The 27062-nt window shown below is 39.6% G+C and overlaps 1 protein-coding gene across 1 annotated transcript in view; it reads right to left on the minus strand.

The window, feature by feature from the left end:
• LOC311089569 (uncharacterized protein) overlaps positions 1-27062 on the minus strand; it is a 406125-nt gene extending 379063 nt beyond the window's left edge. The window contains exons 1-5 of the mRNA XM_084124307.1: positions 26718-27062; positions 26267-26620; positions 23845-23964; positions 23564-23623; positions 23338-23418 (exon numbers count right to left, since the gene is read on the minus strand). Coding sequence (XP_083980433.1) covers positions 23338-23418; positions 23564-23623; positions 23845-23964; positions 26267-26620; positions 26718-27060 — 958 coding nt within the window. The 5' untranslated portion in view covers positions 27061-27062. The remainder of the gene's footprint in view (positions 1-23337; positions 23419-23563; positions 23624-23844; positions 23965-26266; positions 26621-26717) is intronic.

Consider the following 27062-nt stretch of genomic DNA (forward strand, 5'->3'; position numbering starts at 1 on the left):
CATATCTCAATAATCCCCCCCCCCCCAAAAAAAATAATTTTTCAAGTAAAAAATAAAATAAATAAAAATAATATATATATATATATATATATATATATATATATATATATATATATATATATATATATATATAATTGAATAGGTAGTGAAGCAGTTGTATTAATATACAGTGCTGTGAAAAGCACATCTGTTTTATGATTACACTAATTTTTTTCAGAAATCAAAACAAAATCTAACATAAATCAAAGGCAAACTGAGTAGACACTGTTACGGAATTTCTTTTATTAATCATAACTAACATTTATTTTCCTTGCAGGATTAAACATTTGTATTTGTATGCTAACACTTGGGCCACAGTGTGTCTGAATATGACAAAAGGGGAAACGAAACTTGTCAGATGTCTAAATATATAATCTCATGCCTTTGAGTAACAAGCTATGTTTGGCCACTGTTATTGCAATGCAAACTCGTCGGTAAAGCTCAAGAAGTCTGTTCAGCGTTAACACTTGAACAGAGTTTGGACTATGATGTGATGAAGAATGCTGTTTTGCGCGCTTATGAGTTAGTCCCCGAAGCATACCGGCAAAAATTTCGTAGTCATGTAAAAACCTCTAGTCAAACATTTGTCGAATTCGCGAGAGACAAAGCAAATTTGTTTGGAAAATGGTGTGCTGCTAACAAGGTGGTCACGTTTGAGCAGCTGAAAGAGCTAATACTGTTGGAGGAGTTTAAGAATTGTTTACCAGAGAAAATTGTGGTGTACTTAAATGAGCAGAAAGTTTCCTCTCTTTCTGAGGCTGCTGTCTTTTTCTTTTTTCTAATTTATGACTAAACTTGATCTGCTTAAAGGGTATTGGCAGGTGGCACTAACAGAGCGAGCATCTGAAATCTCTGCTTTTGCCACCCCTGATGTGTTTCTACAGTACCGAGTAATGCCTTTTGGACTTCGCAATGCTGGAGCTACCTTTCAGCGTTTAATGTCCATAGTGTTGTCTGATGTGTCTAATTGTGAAGCTTATCTTGATGATGTTGTGTGCTATTCAGATACGTGGGAAGACCACCTCAGAACCTTGGACGATGTCTTCAAACATCTGAGAGATGCTAATCTCACACTGAACTTGTCAAAATGCGAGTTTGGTTGTGCCACTGTTACGTACCTAGGAAAGGAGGTTGGTAATGGTCAGGTTTGTCCACTTAACTCAAAAATACAAGCTATCCTTGATTTCCCAGTTCCTAAGACTAGGAAAGAGCTCCGTCGATTCCTTGGAATGACTGGATATTACCGCTGTTTTTGCAAGAATTTTTCTGACGTTGCTTGTCCTCTCACCGGGTTATTACGTAAGGCAGTCCCATTTAAGTGGTCTTCAGAATGTCAATTCGCTTTTGAAGCTTTGAAAACTTTGCTTTGTAGTGCCCCTGTTCTTGCTGCCCCCTGTTTTGAACAGCCTTTCTTCTTAGAAGTTGATGCTAGTGGTACCGGTGCGGGTGCCGTCCTACTTCAGACAGATGCTGCTGGTTTAAATCACCCAATTAGTTTCTTTTCAAAAAAAATTCCACAAGCATCAGCTTAACTACAGTACCATCGAAAAAGAAGCTCTTGCCTTAATTCTCGCTGTCCAACATTTTGAAGTCTACATTGGTTCGAGTTCACAGCCTGTTACTGTTTACACTGACCATAACCCTCTTATATTTCTTCAACGCATGTCAAATGCTAATCATCGTCTTATGAGATGGTCACTAATCTGCCAAAGTTACAACTTGAAGATATGTCATAAAAAGGGTATCGACAATGTCATTGCTGATTCACTGTCCCGTGTCAATCAGTAAAACAGTATGTGTTTTATTTTGTGGGTGGGGGTGTTATGAGCCGGAGTCATTTGTCATTTGCTCATTGATTCCATTCTGTCCTGTGTATGGTCTGCGTATGTGCATGTGCTAGTTTGTGTTGCAGGTGGGCGGTATCTGGTGATAATTAGTTGGACGCTGCGATTGGTTCTCCTCCACACCTGATCCAGATATAAGGACCGCCCCAAACACTCAACATGGCCGACTATTGTGCCATCGTTGATTGTTACCACTTTGCTATTGTTTCAGAGAGTTTGTGAGTGTTTATTTGAGATTGTGACTGTGATTTTGCACCTCTGTTTATCCTTGTTAACTGACCGTTTGACTACGATTTTGGATTCTGTTTTTGCATTGTTTGCTACGCACTTGTAAATTAATCTCCTGTAAATATTTATATATATTTGTTTTGCCAAATTAAGGGAGGAAGGGGGTTTGACGCCATTTTATTTTGTATATTCTTTCACATTGTTTTTGGTTTAGGGAGGTAGGTAAGTTTAAATTGTATTTTGTTTTCTTTTCTTTTAGGAATTGTAGAGGTCATACAAAAGATAGTTTTTGTTTGTTATTTTGGCCTTGTCTGCCCCTGATGCTTAAACCCTTTTGGAAATAAACCATGTTGTTTTTGATATCTCTCTGGTGGTGAGACTCATTCCTTTTCCTGTTACGGCTGACCCCTAGTGGTAGCAGTAAAGCTGTGAATGGGCAGTTCTGCTGCAGTAACCATGCCTGTGCTAAATATGGTGAAATATATCAGTGGTGCTACACTGATGATGGCCAGAAAAAGAAGTGCTGTACTTCTGATGGCCCCTACTCTGCTGTGAGTGGCAAAACCTGCAAGCCTGATCACCCCTGTGACTACTATGGTGAAAATGACCTGTGGTGCGAGACCACTGATGGCAGCAGGGATTATTGTTGCACAAGTTGATTCCATTAAAATGTGTATTACTATTATTACTAAAGCAGGACTTTGCCATTGTGATTGTGCTTGGAGTGCTTACTAACCTAGAAACTCTTTCTAACATAAAAAAAGACTCTCTGTGCTTCTATAAATATATTTTAGAAAATACATTTTTCCAAATGATTTTTAATGCCAAAACAAAAAGCTTAATAAATATATAAATCTTTCATACATTTGCAAATGCATACATACTTTGTTTTCAGTAAAAAACACAAACAAATCTGTGACATTCATGAGTGTAAACACAGATCCACACAAAGCTTACAGAGAAATGATGTGATTTTCATGAAGCAAAATTCAATCTGTGTCCATCATGTGCTCAGAGACACACAGAAATCACGACCACATGCACAGACATAACTCCATCCACTACACACGCCATTAAAGCTAACTCAGCTCCACACTTACAGTCAAGTCACATTTATTTGTATAGTGCTTTTCATCGTGACTCATTGTTCCAAAGCAGATTCACAGGAGGGTTTTTTGTAAAAGAAATCCTACTTTAGTGTTTCTAATGTCTCTAAAGTTCCTATGCCGTCCGACTGGTGGATCTGCAGTGTGTTTTCTGATGAGACGGAGACAGTTGTGCTGCCAATCGCTCTTGTATGGCTTTATTGCAATGCTTAAATCATGTCTTCTGTCACTTTACATGTTACTCACTTAATCAAAACACCAATAAACATGTGTTGCATAGCTCTTGTAAGAGTCTTTCTTCATAATCAAGCAGTATTTTTCTCAGGTAACTCAATACTTTGCCCCGTAAACAAACTTCACGATGTATTGCAGTCTCTGCTGTGTGTGCACATGTGTCCTACAAGCCAAAACTGAAGAGTTGCCATTGGTTACACAATATAAACAGTGTAAAATGAATTGCCTGTACAGCAGGTGCGATATACAGAAGAAAGATCAGCTTCAACAATATTGCTATTACCTCTCAAGCATGATTGAGTTTCTCTGTGCAAATCTGCTGCACTATCCATTTATAATGCAGTCAATGTTGATGGAACCAGACAGCCGCCTCCGTATTATCCTCCTGAGAATCCCGAAAGAGGAGAACATGTGAACGGACCGGATCACGGACTGATCCCAGCGACTCGTTTCCATCTGACCGTCTTCATCTGATTCTGTGATGAAAGCAGCAGTTTTCATAATAGTCCTGGGTACACTCAAAATAAATAAGCTGTTGAACGAACTTGATTAAATTAAGGAAAACTTTTCCTCGAAAATGAATTACATTTTTCCAACAAAATCTAATTTGTTTGAAATGATTTATTGTAATCTTGTTGTATGAACTTAAATTCATTTAGTCATTCCTGCTAGATAAAGTTTTGTCAGGTTGACTACATTTAATTTTTGCCCTGCCTAATATTGCCAACATTATAATTTTAGCTACTTTTTAACCACTTTTTACAGACAGAGTAATATTGATTATTACTAATGCAGGACTGTGAAAGAGGTGTAATGCATGTGTAGTGTATACTGAGGCCCACAGCCCTAAACTAAACACAGTCGCCACTCCACTGCATAATAATAACCACAAAACTCAAAAACATTACAGAAAGTCCTCTAAGTTTCTAACATAACTGAATATTAAACACTAACATTAACTAACAACATCTTTCCATTTACAGAAAAACACATAAAATAACCCTTTAATCCCTGAATTTACCCTCCTAATGCAGTCCCTTGCAAAGCATGCTGGGAACTACAGATCCACTGCCCAGTTAGTTGTCAACAAAAATGATTCATGTAGTTTTCACACAAATTAAGTAAGTAAACTTCAGTTTTAAATATATTAGGTTGATTGAACACAATTAAATTGAGTTGTGACAAAATATTAAACAATTGTGTTACTTTTGCTTATTTTAATTAATTAAATTTAACAAGAGGTTAATTAAATTAGTTAAGTAATTAAATTAATTTGTATGCGCTTCATTTACACTGAAAAAAATGATAGTTGAATTTACTACATTTTGTTATGGTAAGTGGTTCCACACAATTGATTTTAGCTACATTTAAACAAATGCATTAAGCTGAACTTATTACATTTTAGATCAACTTAATTTGTTTACATTTGTTTAAATGTAGCTAAAATCAATTGTGTGGAACCACTTACCATAACAAAATGTAGTAAATAATTTTTCAACAAATAATTTTTTTCAGTGCACAAGGCATGATCCTGCGGTGGACGTTTTCTGGGGGAACTTAAACGTTTTCCTACAAGTGTTTTAAGGAATATAGACTTGATTCCTATATTATGCTCTGAGAATAATAAGCTTGTGTTGTATTCTGAAGTGTTGAAATGTCCTGTGCGCTTCTGCTTCTAGGAAGGCACAAAGACACTCAAGAAATATCACATAGTTCAACTTTATCACAGTTTGAGCTCCAGCCTTTTAAACTTTACTTTCACTTCCCAAATGATGCTTTCAGACATGAATCCCGAGAATCCCCGAGATCTGCTGTGTGTTCAGAAACTTGAACATGTTATACAGGATTTAATGTGATAGATTCTTGCTGTGGAAGAACACGTAAAACTCTTACGCTGTAGAATAGAGGAGCGAGATGTGCAGTCAATAACAATAACCTCTCCATAACCTCTGTGTTTGTGGACAGGAACACAACTGCACCTCATCTCATCCGCTCCACAGAAAGAGGAAGTCAAGTACATGTGTTTCTACATCGACTCCATTTCTAGAGTTGCAGGAACTTTCCAAGAAGGTTTGTCATGAGGGATTAACTTAAAATAATCAAAATAACATTTCTTTGAAACACGTGAACTTCTGCTGAAGCGTCTCTTGTTGGTGTGGCCGTCTCTTCTCTGATCTCTAACAGCAACAGCAGTGTAATACTTACTTTATAATCAGAATATAGTGTGTAAATACTCAGGCCTAGCATCCAGCTAGCAGGGAACGCTCTCAGAACTTTGGCTAACATTCCCTACAAGTTTGGTTAATGTCCTGAAGAGAACATGTGAATGTAATGTTTAACGAATATTTTAAGGAGGTTTTCTCATTTTAAACAATGTTCCTGTAACGTTAAATGTAAACTAAGATATATCATTTTAACTACAACATTCAGGATATTTTGGGAATGTTTCTGAGGTAACAAGTTTGTACAATGATCTCAATAAAACATTGTCCCAATGTCTCATTAGGAAACTGTTTTGAGGATATCATTGAGAGATGAGATGTTGAATGTTCTTTATAAAACCTTCTTCTAATGTGACGAGTTTACACAATTATAACATTTTACTTGCAACATTTTGAGCATATTTTGGGAATGTTGTTAAAGTTAGAGTTTGTACAATGCTAGTTTTGGAGATCCACAAGGTGCGGTTCTGGGATCTGGAGTCTAAAGGGTGTTTTACTCTTAACTCTTCTCCTTAATTCTCTAAGTCTTCCAAGGCCTGTGGTTATAGGCTATATCACTATATCGACTTGCATTAAAACAATGCGCACTCAGTAGCCTATCTGCTTTTTAAAAAATAATAATAACAACAACAACATCAAATCATTAGTAAAATAAAGTTAAAAATAGCCTAATAAAAAAATCTTTAGACAACTACAATATACTTTATAAACAATACTATTATCAATAATACTATTAATTTATTTTATTAATGTTAAATAATTTTATCGTTATAACTGTAATCATTGTTGTTGTAGTTGTATATTTTGAAAACAGGAAATGGAGATAATAACCACCGGAAGCGGAGTGGCATTCGCGTGTGCTCGCGCGCGCGCGCGCTTCAGTGAAGGCAGCGCATTAATCTAGAAGCGTGATTAAGCGGACTGGAACCAACCGTTTGGACGCACACCTTCCAGCCAATCAGAATCTGTGTCATTAGTTCCACTCGTCCGTCGGAGAGCGAGCTTGACAATGTGAAAGCCGTTATTTACCTGTTATTCACCTGTCTCTGTGCTGCGAAAAGGTAAGGATAACTCAAAGTAATGTTATTATAGGTACTGTTTTCATAATTAGTGGCCCTACTAGGCCCATCTTCCTTGTTTTGTTCCAGTAATGTGCCTAATGTGGACGGGTAAAGATCATTTTAGCAGACACCTTGACACAGTATAGGTGACTGAGGGGGTTTTCATTTAGATGAGAAACGGAGAGATCCTGGCTAAAAGTAGGTTATTTACTTTTGTTAATGCTAACTTTCAGGGGCAGACTTTACCATTAGGCAAAGGTCGGCAATTGCCTTGGGCCCCGAGCTACCTAGGGGCCCCCAAAATGCCCTATTAACTTATGCTTAAGTTTTTTTTATTTTTTTATTTTTTCAAATTATATATTTCTAAAACTCCATTTGCGAAAATTGGCATCAAATCATTAGTGTCGCAGACAGGAGGGGGCCCTCTACATTGGACTATTCCATTATCTCACTTACTGCGCATCTGCGAAAGTGACAAGGCTGTGCCAAAAAACTGACGGAGAAAAAGAAGTGATTGACAGACAGAGTGTACAGAGCAGTAGACAGAGTAAAAATGAAGCAAAGCTAGCTACCCAAGTGGTGCTGAAAAAAGGAGGAAGCGGGAGGAAAGCAAAAAGTCTGTAAAGGTGCGCGGCGCGAAAGATAAACACGCAGTAACAGGAGGACTGGGAAATACACAAACAGAGCAAGACGAGTCTAAACGCGAAAATTTTAAGTTTCGAAGTTACCCAAGCGGCTCAAATAAAAGAAAAAAGTGAAAAGACGCTGATAAGTATTTGGGAACGCTGCCAAAGATGACAAACTTTTTTACGGCTACTGTTGGGGATACAGAAAAATCGTGAAGCAAAGAGGACAGATCGACAGACAAAACTGAGCAGTTTACTTATGAATCATGATATTTAAAAAAATCTCAGCTCTCAGATTCTGTCAATTCTATTACGAAATTCAAACAATAAATACCGTTTTGCCGTTTTAATGTGACGTGACAGATTCCTGTAGCGGCACGTGAACTGATCATCTCTAGCTAATAGTAAATAAACACGAATTAACAATATTGAAAGATACAGTATAACTTACTGAAATGTATATTCCTCATTCATAATATAGATCAATAAGTGTTTTTCAACCGCGGAAAGAGGTAAAACAGCTGGAGAACAATCGTCACATAACATTTACCTCAGGAAAGCCATTTAATTGGCTAGAAAAAAAGAGCTATAGAGAGTATTTGGCTAAATATGTGTACTATATTACTTATTTTAAAACCTTAAATTATACCAGCTGATAGGGCTTTTTTTTCTTGAGAAAAAGTAACGCCTATCTTGTGAAACGTTACCTAATATTTATCCAAATGAGTCAATATTGAATCAAATCACAAGAATTGAATCGAAATGGTGAATTTTGTCAAGCAAAAAAAAAAAAAAACATAGCTTACCAGAAATTGTACCATGTAAACATTGTAACATGTTTCTGTTTAGGAGTAAAGAAGTGTAGCCTATGCAGGGTTTAAAGGGGACGTTTTTTCTCCTCTCTAACCTTTACTTCCCCGTAGATTAGCTTTACCTGCCTATCCACCATTCAGTCGGTACATATTATTTTCGTTCTCTTTTAAAGATTGGATGGGGAGGGGCCCATAACCTACCTTCGCCTTAGGCCCCCGATTTGCTAAATCCGCCACTGCTAACTTTAGTCACGTGTGCATAAGTAGGCTACGATAACTACATGTTCGGGAATTGTGGTGCTCGTTTCGGATGTTAATTAATGTTACATTGTTAAACAAGACTACACTTTAAAACTTTTTTTATTGCCTTGTATTTATTTTTGCCAGGACACAATAAGCGTTTTCTGTAAACGCAACATAAATCCACAAAATAGCCTAAGTATTTATAATCCGCGCGATTGTGAGGAACAGATTCAGTCAGAGACCGTTAACGCCAAATCCCACTTAAATTCACACATAAATTTGCATAAATTAGAATATTAGCGTGTAAAGAAGCTGTAAGACCACAGATCTCTATATAGATCAGTATTTACAACACATTTCACATAACAGAAAAGTTCAGTTCTGCTCTTTAGCTCAGTAATATAATGACACAGAGGACTGCGACTGCAACACATCTTCATTTAGACATTTCTGCAATAATACATTATCGAGATTACACTTGTGTGCCTGATATGCTTTTCTCTATAAAAGTACATATATGTAGAAATGGTTATGGGTAGGTTAGACGTAGAAGTGGGATTAGAGTCGCAAAATACCTTATTAATGCAATATTGTTACAACAGTTGTCTTTTTTTCTACTCATTTTAGTCCATTTAATTGTATTTATTCTTTTTATATTATCTATGAAGTGGTTATGTTTGGGGCAGGGTTACAGAATCTATGGTAAATGTGATATGGTAAAAAAGAAAGTGACTCTAGGCTAGGGGAATATTCACACTGGTACAGATGAACTATCAGATGCTGTCGTCATTTTGTATTTGACTTGAAGCTTGTGCCTGAATCTGGACTCTGGTAAAGTGGATTCGGTCACTCCTCTGATCTAGTCAAACACTTCCCTGTAAGAGTAAAGAGTGTGTGATGTCTGTGTATGATCTGTGCATCTTGTTTTCCTCAGACATGTGTATATATACTCTCAGTGAACTGCACTAGCTTGCTATGACCGTGTGTTGTTAGTCAGCCCCATCGATGGGTTTCTTCTCAGCCGGACACAGCGAGGAGAGCCCGAGTAAGTCTCCATTTCAACAGTTTATTAGTGTTTTACCCCTGGCTGGCTGTACATGTAGGGGGTTTCTCACAAATTTAGAAATGAACAACAAATTGGAGAGGACGAGAGAGGACGCTGGCGTGAATGTCGCCGCTTCTCACGTCCACGTTCCCCGTTTACAAATTCGCTGATTTAATCCTGTGTTTCTGCAACCGTCAGCTACCTTGTTAACAAGTCGCCTCTATTTAATCTGTTGGCTCTGCAAGTAGCCATCAACTTCAACTTTACTGTGCGATTAGCAGCTAATCTCCATCAACGTTACCTGGACCATCTCAGCTGACTACTACTACCGGACAAACTGTGGTCTTACCTTTGGACAGGCTACACCGGCTTCACCTCCAGTCCACCTCCGTCGTTACTGCTGACTCCACCTGGAGCGCAGCTTGCGGCTCTGCTAACGTCACTTAGCCAAGCTGGGCGCACTCCTGGCATGGCTTTCCTTAAATACTCCGCAACGGAACTAAAGAAACTCTACTCCTTCATCTCCCCGAGCTGCCTGGATGTCATAAAGTCTCTCCATATTCTGCGTCGTCCTCGTTATGTGCACAGGGCCACCCGACATAAGTTTGTCCACTCGAGTACAACTCCAGCTGTGTCAGGTGTTCGGTGCCACACTTCCGTGTTGCGACGTCATCAGAGCAATCGTCACGCAGAGCTAATCAACCTGCGTCCTCTGGCCTCTGTTGACTCGACTGCTCCCCCTGTCGCTACTTTCACCAACCAGATTGCAACTTTCATGCTCCTGAACACCCGTTCACTGAATAATAAGGCTGGATTAATACACGACATTATCATTGATAAGAAATTGGAGTTCATGTGCCTGACAGAGACATGGCAAGCTCAGCAGGATTTCCTATCACTCAACCATGCCACACCCCCAGGCTATGTTTACATCCAAAAGCCTCGCTGTCAGGGCCGTGGTGGTGGGTTGGCTGTTATTCACCGCTCTGACATCCTTGTTAAGGAGCTCCCCACAAACTCAGCAACTTTTGAATATATTAATTTTGTGTTGGCTGGGGCTGCACAGCTCCAGGTAGTCCTTGTCTACCGCCCTCCAAAAGCTTCCAACACTTTTCTCTCTGAGTTTTCTGAGTTACTCACAGCTGTCTGCCCCATGTCCCCGTCCACCATCATTATGGGAGATTTTAACATCCATGTGGACTCTAGCAGTTGCCCTTTTGCTGCTGAGTTCCTGTCTCTCCTGGACTGTTTCAATGTGTCACAGCATGTGCAGGGTCCCACACATGTCAAAGGGCATACCTTGGACCTGGTGTGTACCTTTGGCTTAACCCCTGTTCACCTCGAGTGCCTTGACCTCGCTGTGTCGGACCACCATGCCGTCCAGTTCTCTGTACAAAAAAGCTCTCTCTCAGGCAAAAACATCATACTACTCCACTCTCATCAATAATCAACAGAACCATCCCAAGCGTCTCTTCTCAACGATCAACCGTCTTCTCCGCCCCCCAGATGCCCCCCAACCCTCTGATGCTGCTGAACTCTGCTCAGAATTCAGCAGGTTTTTTCAGGAAAAGGTGGACACCATTTATCAGCAGCTTCACCAGACAGGAATTCCGTCCATTCCTGCCCATCAACTGCTGGACTTCAACTCAACTGCCTCAGTTCACCCACCACAGTGCTCTCTCTCCTCCTTTGCCGCCCTGGAACGCAACCAAGTCATGGACCTGGTGTCTAAAGCTAAGTCCACCTTCTGCAAGCTGGACCCCATGCCTACTACCTTGGTAAAGGCATGTTTGCCTACCCTGTGCCCTGCCATGGCTAGTATCATCAACATCTCGCTGGCACTAGGGGTGGTCCCCACCAGCTTCAAAACTGCTGTTGTGATCCCCACACTGAAAAAGCCTGGCTTGGACCCGGATGATCCCAGCAACCACCGCCCTATATCCAACCTTCCCTTCCTCAGCAAAATTCTGGAAAGAGCTGTGGCTGTTCAGCTACAGCAACACATGTCCCACCATGAGCTCTGTGAACCCTTCCAATCTGGCTTCAGACCCCACCATAGCACCGAGACCGCCCTCATCAAAATCATGAATGACCTCCTCACAGCTGCCGATAATGGCCTCATCAGTCTCCTCATCCTCCTGGACCTCTCTGCGGCTTTTGACACTGTCTCCCACGCCATCCTCCTCAACCGCCTTCATGAATACTTAGGACTCACTGACTCTGCTCTTTCCTGGTTTCAGTCTTACCTCTCCGGTAGGAAACAATACATCACCATCAAAGACTCAAACTCAACCCCTGCTCCAGTCAATCATGGTGTGCCCCAGGGATCGGTACTTGGCCCCCTTCTGTTCACCATTTACATGCTCCCCCTTGGTCAAATCATTCGTCACCATGGACTCAGTTTTCACTGCTATGCTGACGATACACAGCTCTACATAAGCACCAAACCCTCGGCTCAGCTTCCTCCCTTATCCCTTGTCGACTGCCTGCATAATATAAAAACTTGGATGACTGCCAACCTACTCAAACTTAATAATAAGAAGACGGAGCTCTTGGTGGTGGCCCCCCCATCACTGGCTAAGAAGGTTAGTGATCTTTTCCTGGTTGTGGATGGCTATACCATCAGGCCATCCCCAGAGGTACGCAACCTTGGTGTCATCCTGGACCCCATTCTCTCACTCCAGGCCCATATCAAAACCACCACCAAGTCGGCGTTCTTTCACCTCAAAAACATCTCAAGACTCCGGCCATCACTCTCTGACTCTGTGACTGAAACACTAATCCATGCCTTCATCACATCCCGCTTAGACTACTGCAATGGTGTACTGTATGGTCTGCCCAGTAAGACCCTGGATAGACTGCAGTATGTCCAAAACTCAGCTGCCAGGGTCCTGACACGATCGAAGCCATGGCAGCACATCACCCCCACACTCAAGAAGCTTCACTGGCTCCCTGTCAAATCCCGCATTTCATACAAAATCCTGCTCCTAACCTACAAATCACTCCATGGACTTGCACCCCAGTACCTCGCAGATCTCCTCCACCGTTGCTCACAGCCAAGGTCCCTGCGATCCTCTGACAAGGACCAGCTTGCCACTCCTCGCACCAGGCAACGGACCTTTGGTGATAGAGCATTCTGTGTTTCTGCCCCCACCCTCTGGAACAAACTACCTCTCCACATACGTCATGCCCCCACATTGTTGTCCTTCAAAAATCATCTCAAGGCATACTTGTTCACAGAGGCCTTTGGTCTCTAACCTCCCCCCCCCCCAACCAGTTCCCACCCCTTGTAAAGCGGCCTTGGGTTTCTTGAAAGGCGCTATAAAAGTCAAAGTTATTATTATTATTATTAAATTTAGTTAAATTCATTCAAATTGAATTAGGTTTGTGTTGTATAGAAAGTATGATGACTCATATATTGATCATGGTTTAGTAGCGGCTGAACACCGGTAACACCGACTATCTTAGCAAGCCTACTTTCAACATTTGTAAAAACTAGAGCAGATGTTCTGCTGTCTATAAACAAGGGTTATATTATAAAAACAGTAAAAAAAACACAGAGAGTATGATGAATCATGTATTGGTCATGGTTTAGTAGCCTGTAAAGGAGCTGATGGTGTGTTTCTTGCCTAGAAAAGGCTCTCACACAGAAACTACAGGATTCATCACACTGACTGATAAACTGTACGTCTATTGAAGCGTTCCCGACTCTCAACTCTCAACTTGAGTCCATGGCTGGAGGAAGTAGATCTGCACACAACAGGAAAGAAACTCTGTCATTGTTTCTTATAAACTCACTCATGCCGTCGAACTGCTGTATAAGTGGAGTATTAGCACACTAGTAGCCGTGCGATATGGCTGTATATCAGCGAGCTGTGGTTACCCACGGTCTTAATATTACATTTTTTTTCTGTATTTTTGATCAAATAAATGCAGGCTTGATAAGCAGAAGAAACTTCTTTCAAAAACATTAAAAATAGTAATGTGTCCAAACTTTTGGCCTGTACTGTATACAGGTGCTGGTCATAAAATTAGAATATCATCAAAAAGTTGATTTATTTCAAGAATTCAACTTAACAGGTGAAACTAATATATTATATAGACTCATTATATGCAAAGTGAGATATTTCAAGCCTTTATTTGTTATAATTTCGATGATTATGGCTTACAGCTTATGAAACCCACGAAATCAAAATCCCAGAAAATTAGAATATTACATGAAATCACACAGTAATTACACAGTAATCCCATGGTCATTGAACCAGGTTTTGGTTCTTTTGGCAGTGTGGGCAGGTGCAAATCCTGCTGGAGAATGAAGTCAGCATCTCCATAAAGCTTGTCTGCTGAAGGAAGCATGAAGTGCTCTGGAAATGTCCTGGTAGACGGCTGTGTTGAGTGGACAGCACAGTGGACCAACACCAGCCGATGACATGGCTCCCCAAACCAACACAGACTGAGGAAACTTCACACTGGACTTCAAGCATCTTGGATTGTGTGCCTCTCCATTCTTCCTCCAGATTCTGGGACATTGGTTTCCAAATGAGATGCAAAATTTGCTCTCATCAGAAAAGAGGACTTTGGTCCACTGTGCTTTATTAAATCCAGAGTCAACGCAGCCGTCTACCAGGACATTTTCAGAGCACTTCATGCTTCCTTCATTCTCCAGCAGGATTTGCACCTGCCCCCACTGCCAAAAGAACCAAAACCTGGTTCAATGACCATGGTATCACTGTGTAATTACTGTGTGATTTCATGTAATATTCTAATTTTCTCGGATTTTGATTTCGTGGGTTTCATAAGCTGTAAGCCATAATCATCGAAATTATAACAAATAAAGGCTTGAAATATCTCACTTTGCATGTAATGAGTCTATATAATATATTAGTTTCACCTGTTAAGTTGAATTCTTGAAATAAATCAACTTTTTGATGATATTCTAATTTTATGACCAGCACCTGTATATATAATTTTTTTTTTTTTTTTTTTTTTTTAGAAAATCGATTTTTGACATTTGTGAATCAATTCAGAGTCGTGCACATCCACATCGCGATGCATCTAATAATCGTTTTATGTAATTTAATGTTTAAATATGCAAATTAGGCAATATGTAATTAAATATGCACTAATTTGCATAAATTTTATGCTTTCATTTTGGATAAAGCCAGGTTAAAAAATATTTTTCCATTGTGTTCACATATTAGATGGGGAAAAATTACAGAGGGATTTATGGATATGTACTTTTGTTATCCTGCAAATCAGAATATACTGTCAATAGCCTTAAAAAAATGATTTTCGCCATGTTTTTTGGAATAAAATGTTATATAAATCAGGCTAGGAATAATATATTTACAAATCCCTCTGTAAATGTCTTCATAATATAACTAGGTACAAGACTGGAAAGTTTGGTGTATGTAAACGGGCTTTAAAGATTTATCATCAGCCAATGAGATTGCACATTCAGCCCTTTTACTTTCACGATTGGTTGCTGATAAAAAGGAAATGGCTTTCCAGCGGTGCCTGTGATGACAGGGTGCCGGCAGCGATTCTGGAGAAGCGGGAGGATTAAGAACGCCAACTTTTGTTGAATTTATGAGAAATCTACAGACGCAAACTGACAAAGTGTAGTAAAATAAACACCTAAATGTGTATTTCTGACTTTTTTTCACCACAAGTCTGAAAGAAGACATGTTATTGAAGACAAATATCCAAAAATCTCACAATTGACCAGTAAAAAAAAACGATGTTTTTGCCTGCCGTTGTCTCGCCTTAAGGAAGAATCAGCAATGATGAAGTAGGTAGTGTGTGTCATCTCCAGTGGGTACATGTGCTGGAGTGTGTGTTAGTCACTGGTGACCACTGGGCTCAGCTCTTGATTGGAGTTCAGGGTTTCCTGAAGTTCTGCCAGATAGCACACATTTTTTCAGGAAGATCACGATTTACATTTTTTTTATTTTTTTTATTTTTTATTTTCTTCATATTGGTAGTGCTATAAGCCATCGAGCAGTGCAGCAAACATCATCTCTCAAATGTAGGTGTAACCTAGAAACATGTACGTAAACTTCATAGCTAACACTTTGCGAGTCCCACTTGTTAACACGGATATATTTGCATTTTGCAATATACATTTTTACAGCATTTATTAATATTTTAGCAACACAATTGTACCATGATCATTCATGTTAGCTCATAGTGTAGATAAAATAAAAGACAAAAAATGTAACTCAATTAAAAAAATATATTAGTAAATTTTAAAATGAACAAACTAGCAATCAGCAATAGTTCTACAACATTTATTAACCTTAGTTAATGATGGGATCTTATTGTACAGTGTTTCCATTTCATATAAATCCAGTCATCCTTAAATATGGCAATCTTTGAATATCTACGCATTACATATCTACGCGAAGCCCAGAGCACTGACATCACATACATGTAGATTACATGTTAGTTTCTCATTTTATTTGCTTCTGTTTTAGAGCGCTTGATTATTATCTAATCAAAATAACAAAATATGTATTGCAGTGATGATAAAAAATAACTCAAAATTGAATGCGTTTCAGATTTGTTTGAATATTTTTCTCATTCTTGTGTTTTCCCTCTTTGCCTTTGGTTATATGTAGAGTCCTGCCACAAGATCCTCCCCACGACTATTGAACACTGTGTGCTGCTGATACACTGAGATCTGCTCCTCACACAGGGACTCGGGTCAGTGCTAATCGTCTGTTCAAAAGACAAGGAAGTAAAGTATTCGCTTTTCAGCAAATTATGTTTTTCCCACATAAATGTAGGTGACTTGTGTCAATTCATTATATAGAGATGAGAAACTCCACTACCGTGACAGCACTACCTTGACTAGATCAAAGATGAACTTGTGTTAGCTTTAGAGGGCAGGCGTAACAACATCTTCTGAGTGAGTAAGAAAGCCGTGTTCGGTGAACTCTGACCCACTGCATTACAGTCTGAAGCTACACATCTACATGATATAAAGCTGACTTTAGTGACAGGCTGGTGTGAGATGCTGATGCACATGTTCAAATAACATTTTTTCATTGGACAAAACCAAAGAAAATTTACGTACATTTGCTTAAATGGCGTTTCCTGTTTTTAGTAGTTTGGTTCATTTATCCATCTTTTTTGCTGTAAATATAAATAAGTTATTTGTGTATCCTGTTGTTTATGAAAGATTAAACTTTACAAACAAAAATATATATATAAATCAATACGTTTAATAATAGGAAAATATTTTTTTTTTCTGTATGTATTTATAACTATATTTTGTTTTACTTTGTTTTTTATTTGCATATTTGCTTAATTGTAATGCATTAATTTGTATTTATTTCCCTATGTATTTGTACATTTATTTATTTTTTTCATGCATGAAAGACAACAGCATCTACTTTTTTAAGAAATCGTAAATTATTCTGATTTTATTTCATATAATTGTCTGTGCAGGAGATAATGGAGGACCATCCGTGGATGAGAGTCAGTTAATGTGTCACGAACACGCAGCAGCAGCACCAGAGGAACTGCGGCCTGAGGGGCGTTAACCCTAACCCTGACCTCTAACCCCTAACCTCTAACCCTAACCCTGACCCTGAGGGGAGTTAACCCTAACCTAATATTTGGGAATGCCAAGAATTGGCTGCAGACCGGGACAGACATCCCGGAGGATCACTATGAAAGGGCCCTGCAGGAAGCTAGCCAGGCGGTCTCTCATGCCTCCAGAGTGCGCTGGAAGGAGGCTTGGGAGATCGCAATCAAGTGGACCCGTCGTGGTGTTAAGAGCCTCAGGGAGGTCACCATTCGGCGGGCCTCAACAGTGGTCGCCCGACTCATGGCCCAAGCAGAGGGAGATGACGGGGAGAGGGGTCAAGCCGGGACCCGAGGAGTAGGGCCGTACGGTTTCAGGCCAGGCCACCTTTTTCTCCATCGGGGGAAGAGGTTGGAGTACGGGAGGGAGAAGAAGAGGCGCATGGAGTAGGAGAGTGGTTGGGGAGATGGCAGTGGTCCCTGAGGGTAGCCGGAAGGTGAAGCGGCCCCAGCCGGTCGTGGAGAGTCAGCCGGCCAAGGGGTCTTCGTCTGTGGCATCTAAGGGGGTGGTGTCCCACAGAAGGTCTCAGACTCCGGGATACAGCTTGGAAGAGGAGCTGGAAGAGATCTGCCTCAGGGTGGAGACCCCGAAGTTGGGGAAGGCCAGGAAGGGACTGGGCCCCAGTAGGAGCAGGGCAGTTGGGGTCTTGCCAACTTTGACTCCGGTAGAGCGTCCGGGGTTGAAGGAGGTTGAGAAACCAGAACCCATGGAGGTGGAGGAGGGTTCGGATTCGGACTGGCTCCTGGAGGAGAGCCAGGCTGAACCGCTGGTCCCCCAGGAGGTTGTTAAGAAGAAGGGGCCAGAGATCCCAGAGACCAAGGAAATCCCTGCACCGGTGGGGAAGAGCCGCAATGTTAGGCACGAGGTGGTTGGGGATAAATATAGATCATGGGGCCAGGCCCCGGAGAGATCTACAGTATCTTGATCGTGGGGGGTTCCAATTTGAGACGAATTCCTGAAATAGGTAACCGGGATGTAGAAGTACATAGCTTTCCGGGGGCTAACTTGGCACAAGCCTACAGCCTCGTTAAAGGGATACTCCACCGTTTTTTTCATATTAAACTATGTTATTCCCTTAACTAAGACAAGTTGATACATACCTCTCTCATCTCAGTGCGTGCACTCAATCGCTCTAGCGCGGTGATGCTTTGATCGCACTTAGCTTAGCCCAGTATATTTAATGGAATCTAACAGCAATGAATTTAGAAGTGACCAAACACATCAACGTTTTCCCTATTTAAAAACAGTTACACGAGTAGTTATTAAATGCCAGAGGAGAACTGGCCCCCGACTGAGCCTGGGTTCTCCCAAGGTTTTTTTTTCTCCATTAGGTCACTTGATGGAGTTTTTCGGTTCCTTGCCACTGTTGCCTTTGGCTTGCTCAGTTGGGGATATTTTGGGGATATTTAATTTTATTCTATCAATCAATGAATTCCACTAGAAACAAACTTTGTTGTATTATTTTATTTTAATACTGTGAAGCTGCTTTGATACAATCTGTATTGTGAAAAGCGCTATACAAATATACTTGATTATACGACCAAGTAGCCTATGGTGACACAAAATAAAACGTGGCGCTTTTCTAAGAGGGTTAAAAAGGATAACTATAATGTATGGTGGAATAGCACTTATGGGAGTACTTCGACTCGGCGCAGTAAAAAGTCACGCCTGATCCTCTTCCTCTCACTTCTGTCAAGGGGAAGAGGATCAGGCATGACTTTTTACTGCGCCGAGTCGAAGTACTCCCATAAGTGCTATTCTGCCATAAGTGCGATTTCGCCATACAGTATAGTTATCCTTTTTAACCCGCTTAGAAAAGCACCACGTTTTATTTTGTCACCATACTTGGTTGTATAACTACTTGTGTAACTGTTTTTAAATAGGGAAAACATTGATGTGTTTGGTCACTTCTAAATTCATTGCTGTCAGATTCCATTGAATATACTGGGCTAAGCTAAGTGCGATCAAAGTGTCACCGCGCGCCAGAGCGATTAAGTGCACGCACTGAGATGAGAGAGGTATGTATCAACTCGTCTTAGTTAAGGGAATAACATAGTTTAATATGAAAAAACAGTGGAGTATCCCTTTAGGCACAAGACCCCGGTGTCCCGGATGATCAGGCAGGTAGTGCTGGCGTTCGGCTTGAATGACCAGAGCCAGGATAGCCTGGTCGCTTTGAGGAAGTGTGTGGAGCGGCTTCATGAGGCGGCAGTTGGGACATTTCCCAACGCGGTGATTCATATCCCGCTGATTAATTTCGAGTCCAACCTGCCAGAACAGCAGGTTAAAAATCTTAAGGGGCTGAATGACATCATTTTCAGAGCGGAGTGTTGCATTCCCCTCCTACCTGCTGACCGGTTCAAAGTGGAGGCAGACAAGATCCATTGGACCCCAGCAATGGCCCGAGCGATGCTACAACCCGTTGCTAGCAGATCTGGGTTGGTCTCATGACAAAATCAAAAGGGCAGTGTATTTAGGTCCGAGTACTGATATTGACGTCCAAAGCTGACTGTTTTGTGAGAGATCGGGGTGGGTACCACCGCCCCAGAAATTGCCCGGGGAGGTATGGGATTTCTTTGAGAGGAACTTGGAAGCGGTCCAGGTAGCCTTATCCGGAGCACAGGCCCCGAGACCTAACTTACCCCCGGAGGAAGTGGAAGCGTTAGAGGAATTAGCTCACAGACGGGATGTTGTGATTAAACCTGCAGATAAAGGAAGTGCGGTGGTAATTATGGATAGGGCACGTTATGTGCAGGAGGGACTGAGACAATTAACCTGTTAAGCTGCAACCCCACTTTTGAAAAATCCCCAGAAATGGCATACCCAAACTGAAACAGATACAGTTCATGAACCCTTTGCACTAAAAGCACAAGTATGATCTCATTTGAAAGCTGACACCTGGCAGTTTATTGTAAATGTAGAATTAATTATTGTCATAATGAACAAAATTGTTATAAATAGCTTTAAAGTTTTGTAAAGTTATTAGAAATTTATTTTTCTGAAACATCTTCATGAAAATAAAATAGAAGTTGACACTGTAGCAATCTAGAAATGCACTGCAGCTAAAGCCACATGTCTGACCATATTATATTTAAAATATGAAGATGATAAGTCTAAAACTCTGTATTTAGTTACATTTTTTTCAAGATAGAAGTACCTAGAGCTAGCTAGCATGTTAGCTTAGCACACCATCAAGTATGACAATTTATGAGATTAAAACCATGTTTGTGCTCCAAACTTACTTTAAAAGCAAGTGAAGTGTTTTAAATAATCTTCTGTGATCTAATTTGGCATCAGATAAAAAAAATCAGACAGAAAATATACTATTTGATCATATTCTGCACAATGATGGTCTATAGATTAGCATTACATTATAAATATAATCTATTATTATGAAAATACCTGGCATGGCTTGAAAAACACAGGTAACTCAAATATCATTGCAATCATGTTTATTGTCTTCAAAACATCTTTATCTGCATGGTTACAGCGATCTATCTGTTAGCTGTGTGTATCAGTGACGTCCTGGAATGTCACATGATTATGGCTCTTCTTCATGGTCTATATATGGGTTATTATTGTGCATAATAGCGCCCTCAGGCTATTGGTATGAATTAAAAACACAGTAAATAAGAGTGCCAGACGCTCATAAAGATTACATCGACGCATTTGGGTATACATTCAATAAATATTATTCCTGTCAATAGAAATCTGATGTAAATCTATGAGAATCTATCAATATTTCTCCAAATCTGCACATTTTTGAGCTAAAAGCCCTGAAGGACGTTGTTTTGTGAATCGCTGTCATGACGACAGCACAGAGTTTTTTTATGAATGAAAGCGGCTGACGCGCATAATTCATATTAAAGGTATCGACTCATTTTTTCATTTCATAACTCCTGACAGAAATTAAGAAATAACTGTCACTATGAGTTTCTCAGAATACAATAGTGGTCAAATACTGAAACTTGAGTCTTATATCTTTTTAATGATGTATAGTTTGTCAAGGTATAGGCCTAACATTAAATCTGATAGTAAATTTGAACTAAATAAAAAAAAAACGCTTCAGTGCGCGGGCGCACTGGCAATGGTTAACAGGTTTTAACAGACGAGTCCTTTTATTCCAAGTTGTCGGCCCCCATCTTTATGGAGTCGGTACCCCGCATTGAAAGAGTAGTGAATACCTTAGTGAGGACAGGTTTCATTTGTAAGCGACAAGCAAATTATTTGTTGGGGGAAGTGAGGCCTAGGCCCAGGCGGTTTTATTTACTTCCTAAGGTTTATAATCCTCCTCGGGATAAATGGCCTAACCCCTTCATGCCTCCTTTAAAAGTTTGACTTTTATTTGTATCCCTTATCTACCAATCGTTTTAGTTACATTAGGGATACCTATTACTTCTTGGAAAAGGTCAAAAGTCTGAGAGTGCCACCTGATGCATTCTTGTTCTCGTTGGATGTGGAGAGTCTTAATACTAACATTGAGACTCCTCTAGGATTAAAGGCAGTGCGAGATTGTTTTGCCAGGTTCCCGTTCCCCGATGCTTCTCGACCAGAGGAGGCGGTGGTTTTGGAACTTTTAGAGTTAAGTTTGACTCGTAATGATTTTGAGGGGGACTTCTATCTGCAGATTAAGGGGATGGCTATGGGAAAAAGGTTTGCACCATCTTATGCAGATGTATGCAGATATATACATGGCCCAATGGGAGGAAACTGTCTTTCCTAAATGCGAGAAGGTCCCTTTATCCTACTTTCAGTTTCTGGACGATGTCTGGGGAGTGTGGGATGGCAGTCGACAGGAGTTCGAAACCTTGTGTAGGAGCTGCTGCTATAGTTCAGCTTGATTTCTTCTCAGAGTTTGATGTTGAAGTAATCATGCAATTATACAGTTTATTTTATTAAAACACTTTTGGATGTCATACTGTAGAAACATTACTATAATGAATTATATGAAATTAATAACACACATGACAGTTTAGAAGAGATCAGCTGATCAAAGCACTACACGATGATTATATCGTTTATTACACACAGTTCCAGCAGCCAGAGAAAAACTAACATTAAAACATCAAGAGTTAAACTGGACAACTTAAGCACACACTGATCACCATAATGATGACATCAAACCAAACTATTTCAATAAATCATCAACATCTAAACCTCTGTTAATCTCAATAAGAACTTTTCCACACATATGACAGAAATAAAGTAAATTTGGTTAGTAATAAGTGAAGCTGGTAATGCTGTTGGAGCCTGACATCAATTTTTTAGGCCGGCTACACACTTGCTCACTGGCATCAACAGACTGTCTGACGCGGCGCTGCTGCTGCTAGGTGACGATACAGCAAAGACAACGTCAGCAGTTTTGCGGCAAAATATAACATTCTGTATTGACAGGTGCAATATTTAAAAATCGATAATTATTATTATTTTCTTTTAAATTACATATATATATCTGCATTTATGTCAAAACCTAGAGACTTTCAAACATCAAAATATCATTGTCAAAATGACATATAAACATCTTTTCCTATTCTATTTTGCCTGGAAATGCTTCCAACACACTTGCGTGTCGTGTGAAAAATAGGTGTTGGTTCTGTTTCTAGCATGCACATGCACGCGTTTTCTTCCGCACCTGAGACGTGCGTCTCACGCAGGCAGTGTGCAAGCTCTAACCTGTTAACATGGAAGCCGAAATAAAAACGGACATGCCACACAGCCAGTGTGTAGCCGGCCTAACACGTCAACCCAATTTTCATTTTCAACCAAATTTTGACGTCTAAACGATGAAGTTCATGTCCAATAACATTTCTAGCTGGGGTGACCTCACATTGTGGCCATTATATGAGCACACAGTGAGTGCACTGTGAGGTTACACTTGTGACTCACATTGTGATCATATGCAGAGATCACTGGATGTTAATGAAAAAAATCTGGCCTTTTATTTGTAAAAAAAAACCCAAAAAAACATTTTAATCTAAACTTGGTGTCACTATTTCTTCAGGCTGATCAGAGTTTTTTCTCTGTTTTCTGAGAAGAAGAAAATAAAACAATGAACAATCCTCTGTAAGTTTTTGCTATTGTAAATATTGCTGCAGATTGGCTCTAAACTCATCAGTATTTTATTCTAATATTGTCGGCATCTCTATTTCCTCTGGGTGCTTCGAGTCCTTCCTCCCTGCAAAATAAAAGCATTGACTGACCTCTCGTATGTGTTTTTATCATGATTGCAGATTGTTCCAGATCAGATGAGTGTGAATCATCAGATTGTGTGCGGCTCAAAACTCACCAGCTCTTCTTGCACAGATGATCTGAAGAAGAATCACAGTAGGAGCAGCAAACACTGCGATCTCAACAATACTCACAATCACTGCAGGAAACATGAGAGGAAGAAGAGAAACTGTACATGACTGAAGTCAAGGGTATTCAACTATCAACAGTTATTGATGAAGCATTTACAGACTGACTGATAGTTTAATGTTATAAAGCTGTCAGTATAAATGAACGTGTCGTACCTCTGTATAATGATCCAGCAGTCACACTGACTTCAGTTTCTGATGCTGTATCAGCTGGATCTGTGGATCACGTCTGTTAGTTCAGTTCAACACATAATGCCACATATACACAACATCATCATCACATAATACTGGAGCTTCACATCACAGAAATGATGAATATGTGCACGAGTCTGTCATCTATTATCTTCTTACTTCACTCTCAAGCTGTCAGGAGGAGAATGACTATCACCATTGACCAAAAATAAATCTATTTATACAGTGATCATGTGATCATGAACCTTGTGTAGGAGCTGCTGCTGTAGTTCGGCTTGATGTCTTCTCAGAGTTTGAGCTTCTGACTGGAGTCAGTGTTGGTGAAGCGACTGGATCTGCAGAAGATGAATGTTCAGACGCATCACCTGTAGGACATTAACATCATATTTTCATATCGATCATGACATGAGGTTTGTGTTCATCATCACAGTTTACAGTGGCAGTAGTTGAGAAGAGACTGTACTGTATTACTGTATAACTGTGTTACTGTGTTACTGTATAATTTATTCCAGGTTGATTATTTTATTGAGGAATCCTTCAAGGTTGATGTGTGTGACAGTGATCATGTGATCATGAACCGTGTGTAGGAGCTGCTGCTGTAGTTCGTTCATACACACCTGGAATCAGTGCTGTTGCTGTAGTTGATGTTACAACTGTTAAAAACAAGATGGAAATATGATTACACAATGGCAAGGCATTTATTTTACAAACTGCTGTACCCTTATGAAAAAAAAGTATACTTCAAGGTCATTTTATGAAGTATACTTGAGTAATGTTCAAGTATATTTTTAAGTATACTTTATGTAGTAAGTATACTAATGTCAATATGTACTAGTAGTAAACTTGTAAGTACTATTTTAATACCGCTTGGGACTAAATTGGCCCACTTGAAGTATATAAAAGTATATGTTTAAGTGTACTATAAGTGTAACAGTAGTAAACTTTAAGTGCACAACTAGTTCATAATTATGTTTCTCATTTGTACTGCAAGTGAACTTATGAGTATACTAGTAGTTTACTATTTTAATACTTGTAGCAACTTTGAAGTATATTCTCAGTAAACTACTAGTTTAGTAGTTTTATACTACAAGTTTTCTTTAAGTGAACTTAACATTATACTTATAGTTTACTATTTATATACAAATTTTGCACTTGCAGTAGGCCTATACTACTATGTTCAAATGTTATTTTTACTTTTAATTTACTACTTTAATTTTAAAAACCTTTTATTAGCTTCATGCATCCTTTTTTATCAACACTTAAATGTCGGTAAGTTTCATAAAGAAAGGCAACATTTTAAACAAAATAGTTGAGAAAATCACATTTTAGTCAAAGACTATGCTTTGATCAGATTCAGAACGATGATCAAACACAGATGGAGTAAATCGAGTCCGACATCCCCATAGCTTCAGTCGTTTTCTCTTCATGGGTTACGCTTCATTTGGAAACATTAAGCAGTTTTGATTTACAAGCTGTTTAATGTTTGATGATTACATTACTTTACATTTGAGTGAGCAATCTTCTATCAATTGTTTCAGCTTCTTCTTCTCCTGTTTTGATCCGGAGATTCTGTACTAGAAGATGTGTCATAGCGCCCCCTACCGTATACCAGTGAAAACATGGATAGCTGGAAAATTCAGTCAATGGTGGGGACAAGTTGAATTAAAGTAAATTCCTATGTGCACTACCAGTGGACCAGCCTACACAAAAATTCAGATACACAGAATTAGAAACATATCGGTTTTATATCAATATTTTCAAACAAAGTTTCATAAGACTGTATATGAAAAACGATGTAAAAAAAGTATATTTAATAAGCTACTGAATTAAACTAGTAAACACAACTACAAGCCAAGTATACTTTGAATAATTAAACTTTTAAGTATATCTCGATCAAAAGATTGAGTACAAGTATAGGCCAAATATACTTTTCTCTCAGTATAAGTCAAGTACACTTAAGTGTAATTAAGTATATTTCTGAGAAGTACATAAAATGTAGACTGAAAGTATACTTTCTTATTTTTAGTTTAAAAGAAGTATACTAATAGCACACTTGAATAAACTTCTTTTTGGTAAGGGTAGTCTAGAGCAGCTCCGTATCAGTGTGACGCTCAGTTCTGGTGCTGGGATGACATACTAATGAGATGATTTGATTAATTCATCATAGCAGTGGTGTGAGCTACACTAGCTGTATATTATGATTATTTTGCATCAGACAACAGACTGTACAAGACCGGTCATTTGTATCAAAACTCAACCTGACTCAACAAACCTGACTAAAGAGCTTTTTTTGTAGATAATATGTGTGATGATAAACCAGTCTGTGAGAGCCAGTGCAAACCACTGAAGCGAGAGACTGATGATGTGTGACACTGATCGTGTGATCATGAACCTTGTGTAGGAGCTGCTGCTGTAGTTCGGCTTGATGTCTTCTCAGAGTTTGAGCTTCTGACTGGAGTCAGTGTTGGTGAAGCGACTGGATCTGCAGAAGATGAATGTTCAGACACATCACCTGTAGGACATTAACATCATATGTTCATATCGATCATGACCTGCAGTTTGTGTTCATCATCACAGTTTACAGTGGCAGTAGTTGAGAAGAGACTGTACTGTATTACTGTATTACTGTAGGACATTAACATCATATTTTACAGTGTTGTTTCTCACCTGAATACTTGACAGTGTATCTGACTGAGGTCAAGAGTTGATTTCTGTCAGTAAGCTGACATCTCCACTCTCTGTTGTCATCTTCATTCAGGAGTGTTGTAGTCAGAGTGAGGATACAGAGATCTTGATCTGGATCTGATGAGAATAATATCTGATATCTTGAGTCTGTCTTCAGATCAACACCAGCCTGATTCACCCACAACAGCTCATATCCCTCAGAACTGACCAAATAATCACAGGAGTATCCAGTATATGAATACAACTGACAGGAGAGAGTCACAGAGCGGCCTGGACTGATCTCAGTCTGTGATGATGAAGATGATGAAGATGATGATGATGATGGAGACACTGAAACTGAACACAAGACACAAATCACAGACTCTTCAATCATCATCTGAGTTTAAAGGGAGAATCTGCCCTTTTTAAATTTAACACATAATCATAAACTTACCATGAAGAACATACAGATAAACAAAAGCATCAGGTCCTTGTTGTTCTCCATTCACATATTGTCTGCAGATGTATGATCCATAATCTTCTACTGTGACGTTCTTGATGTTCAGAGAGCAGTCAGACTCCAGACTCAGTCTCTCATGTCTCTCTGTGTCTTTATTCTTTATCCCTCCAGTAATCAGTTTAACTAACCCTGGATGTCTGTTATAGTAGACCCATGTAGTTTTAGATTTGCAGTCAGAAAGAGCTTTATTACAGGACAGAGAGACATTTTCACCAGAACTGATGAACACTTCATCCACTCCACTGGTTCCTGAAACACAGTATATCTCAGTGATCATTA

Source organism: Abramis brama, assembly GCF_963993115.1.
Source record: "Abramis brama genome assembly, chromosome: 1".
Lineage (NCBI taxonomy): Eukaryota > Metazoa > Chordata > Actinopteri > Cypriniformes > Leuciscidae > Abramis > Abramis brama.